General features: G+C 47.4%; 1 protein-coding gene across 1 annotated transcript in view; it reads right to left on the bottom strand.

The window, feature by feature from the left end:
* The window catches only part of DTNBP1 (dystrobrevin binding protein 1), a 155,008-nt gene that overhangs the window by 9,575 nt on the left and 141,823 nt on the right, over positions 1-3,610 (bottom strand). Inside the window, exon 8 of the mRNA XM_019662181.1 lies at positions 50-205. Within this exon, the coding sequence (XP_019517726.1) occupies positions 50-205 (156 nt within the window). The remainder of the gene's footprint in view (positions 1-49; positions 206-3,610) is intronic.

Here is a 3,610-nt window from a genome sequence, read left to right as displayed (position 1 = left end):
CCCGCACATCAGGGAGCCCCTGCTGCCAGCAGCCCGCACCCCCACTTGCCTCGCCTCTCTGCTATCTGCAGGTAGCCTGTGGAGAGGTACTGCTCCATGTCCTGCTGGAAGGCTTCCTCGAAAAACTTCTGCCGTTCCTTCAGCTTCATTTGCTGGGTGTGCTCCATTTCCAGAACCTTCTGGGTGTGCTCTGCATCTAGTTCAGCTAAGGAAACAGAATAATTGGGTCAGGGGTTGAAAAGGAGCTGAGATAGGAAATGGGTATAAACACTCATATCTACCCTCCAAGCTGACAGTGTCATGTCTGCTTGTCACACTCTGGCTGGTGCCCTGACTGCGATACAACCAGCCTCCTCTCCGGTTGGCTGCGTTTCTTCTGGCCATGCCAGGCACCCTGGCAGTCCCATGCCTTTGCTCCTGCTGTTCCCTCTGCCGGAGTACCTTTCCCACCCACACCTCCCACTCTTTATGCAACATCTGTTCATCTTTTTTTTTTTTAAACTTTATTGGGGAACAGTGTGTTCTTCCAGGACCCACCAGCTCCAAGTCAAGTCGCCGCTCTCAATTTAGCTGTGGAGAGGGTGCAGCCCACCGGCCCACGCGGGAATTGAACCGGCAACCCTGATGCCATGAACCTGCGCTCTAACCACCTGAGCCAACCAGCCGCCCCTGTTCATCTTTTAAGACTGACTTCTAAGTTAACCCTTCAACTCAAGCAGAATTTGCTGCTCCATCCTAAGGTTTCCCTAGCAGTGTGATCAAACTTTTGTAGCTGACTCATGTGTTACAGTACAACAGGTAAAGACCTAGACTTCCCAGAGCATTGTTACCATGTTATTCATTTTAATGCCTTATCACCCAGCTCAGAGCCCTAAGGACTCTCAGTCAATGTTTGCTAAAGAGTAAGAATGCAGCCACTGTGGTCTATTCAAAGAGTCTGGTCTTGGCTTTGCTGTTTATTAACCGTGCAACCTATAAGTCAGTTCAACTTTCTGAGCCTCTCATTACTCGTGGAAATTTGGGAGAGAAATATTAACTCAGAATTGATGTGAAACTTAAATGAAAAATGTGAAAGAACTTTATAATTAAAATGAGCAGTGATCCTTCAAGGTGAAGCCGAGAAAGTAAGAAAACAGAGACTTTAGTCCTATAACCGCAGGCAGGGAACTGGATGGGGGGAAATGAACCCGGAAGTGGATTCTTTTCCAGAAAGGAATGCAGCCGGCTGACATCCTGATCNTCCCAAGCTCGGCACCACTGACACGGGAGCACGTAGTTCTCTGTTGTGTGCAGGCCCCCTGTGCACTGGAGAATGCTTAGCAGCCTCCCTGGCCTCGACCCACTAGATGCCAGCAGCTTATCCCTACCCCAGTCACAACAAGCCAGACTGCCTCTAGACATGGTCAAATGTCCTCTTTGGGACAAGACTGCCCCCAGTTGTGAACCGTTGCTTAATAAAGTATAATTAAGATAGTATGGTTTTGGCTCAAGGCTAACAAATAGAAGAATGCAACAGAAGAGAGAGCTTAGAAAGGACTGTGTGGAACTGGCAAGACCATATGAAGCACTGGAGAAAAAATGCTGGTGCTCAAATAATCACTTCTTTGGAAAAAATTTAAATTGGATCCTTACCTCACATGAACAAAAGTCAACTGGTGATGGACTTAAGAGTCAATTATAAAATGGCAAACATTAAAACTTTTAGTACAGGGCCAGCCGAGTGGTGTGTTGGTTAGGAGTTGGCTTGGGACGCCAGCTCTGAGCAGCGGAGCCCTGGTTCGGATCCCACATGAGGGCCAGTGACACTGCACCCTCTACAGCTAAGATGGTGAAGAACAGCTCCACCTGGAGCTGGGCTTCCGTTGAGTCACCAGGACAGCATAGGCTGCAGTGGGGCTAGCCAGCAGCAGGCGTGAGCTTTTGTGAGCTGTCGTGAGCCGCCGTGAGCGGCCGTCCAATGGCTGGAGAGCGACTGCCTCACCTAGGAAGAGTGCAATGATAACACCAACATGGGCCAGTGAAGCGATATCCTCCACAACTAGACTGAAGAACAAAAGGACAGCAACTTGTCTGTTCCCCTCCCCCAATTCCCCAATAAAATCTTTAAAAAACCCAAAACTTTTAGTACATGTTCTTGTGACTTGGAGTTATAGCAAAGATATTCTTATATCCTTATAACAAACTTTTTTGTATGTCAGGAATATTTCTTAACGTTTTAAAAATATCTGAAGCAAAAATGGGAAAATACTAATATGTGAAATCTGGAAATATGGGTATGTTACATTCAGTTCTTTTCTGGATATATAAAATACTTCCTGGGGCTTGCCGAGTGGCTCAGTTGGTTAAGAGCGTGAGCTCTGAGCAACAGGGTCGCCAGTTCAATTTCCACATGGGCCAGTGAGCTGCGCCCGAGCTGAGCTGCCGCTGAGCTGCCAACAGGTGGCAGGATGGCTCAGTTGGTGAGAGCACGTGCTCCTAGCAACAAGGTTGCCAGTTGGACTCCCACATGGGATGGTGGGCTATGTCCACCTACAACTAAGATTGAACACAGCACCTTGAGCTGAGCAGCCACGAGCTGCCGAAGGGCGGCCAGATGGTGACTGGACTTGGAGCTGAGCTACCTGTGCTCTCCACAACTAAGATTGAAGGACAACAACTTGTCTGTTCCCCTTCCCCAATTCCCCAACACTGTTCCCCTTCCCCAATTCCCCAATAAAAAAATCTTTAAAAAAATAAAATAAAATACTTCCTAATGAAAGTGCAAACCAGTAATGGATCACAGTAAGTTTCAAAGTTCTAAGTAAAACCCTCATGGGGAGATCATCATACCAAGTTAAAATCGCAAGCTGGCGATTGTGTTTTGAGCTATTTTTATATTCTAATTGTGTCTCGGAGATACTGAATTTGAGGAGAGGCACATTGTTATCTATTCTATCTTTTCTAACTTTGTTCATTTTATCACCAGCCCCACATTACCTCTTCTCTTCCCAGGGCATTGGGTCCTCTGGAACACCCGAGGGCTGAGTCAGTGTCTGAGGGCACAGAGGGCACCCCAGGCTCCAGAGGTTGGAGTTTGCTGAACCACAGCTCAGGAGAGATGCACAGGAACCTGCGTCTAGTTGTGGGGACACATGGGTAAAAAATAGGGCGTCTCCAAGGTGATCTGTCCATAACTAACTGCACTGTCAATACCCTGGCACTTAGCAACAAAACGAAGGCATTAAGTGCTTTATGCAGAAAACATGGGATTTGTGTCAAGTGGAAGACAGAAGCTGGGTCAGGGTCTCACAAAGACCTAATTATGTCCTGCAGGGCACGTGGCGGTCGGGCCCCTCTGCTTCTCAGCAATGCTGGCACTGCCTTGGTCCCCCTACGGGCACATGAGGCGCCCTCCGGCCTCACCACCATCCAAGTGGTCACAGATGTCCCTTTACTCTGATTATTTTCTGGCTAAAACTTCCCATGCATGCCTTTGTCCTAATTAAAAAATTATGCTTTGGAAAATGAGAAAAATTCAGAGTGCTATTTCTGATTTACTGGAATGAGTCCAAAGTACCATGTTCACTGTAGAGACTTTATTTTGATTGATTCTTCTAAATTAAACGTCCCC

The sequence above is a fragment of the Hipposideros armiger genome, unplaced genomic scaffold, assembly GCF_001890085.2.
Source record: "Hipposideros armiger isolate ML-2016 unplaced genomic scaffold, ASM189008v1 scaffold_369, whole genome shotgun sequence".
Lineage (NCBI taxonomy): Eukaryota > Metazoa > Chordata > Mammalia > Chiroptera > Hipposideridae > Hipposideros > Hipposideros armiger.
This window is presented reverse-complemented; position numbering and strand designations above follow the sequence as displayed.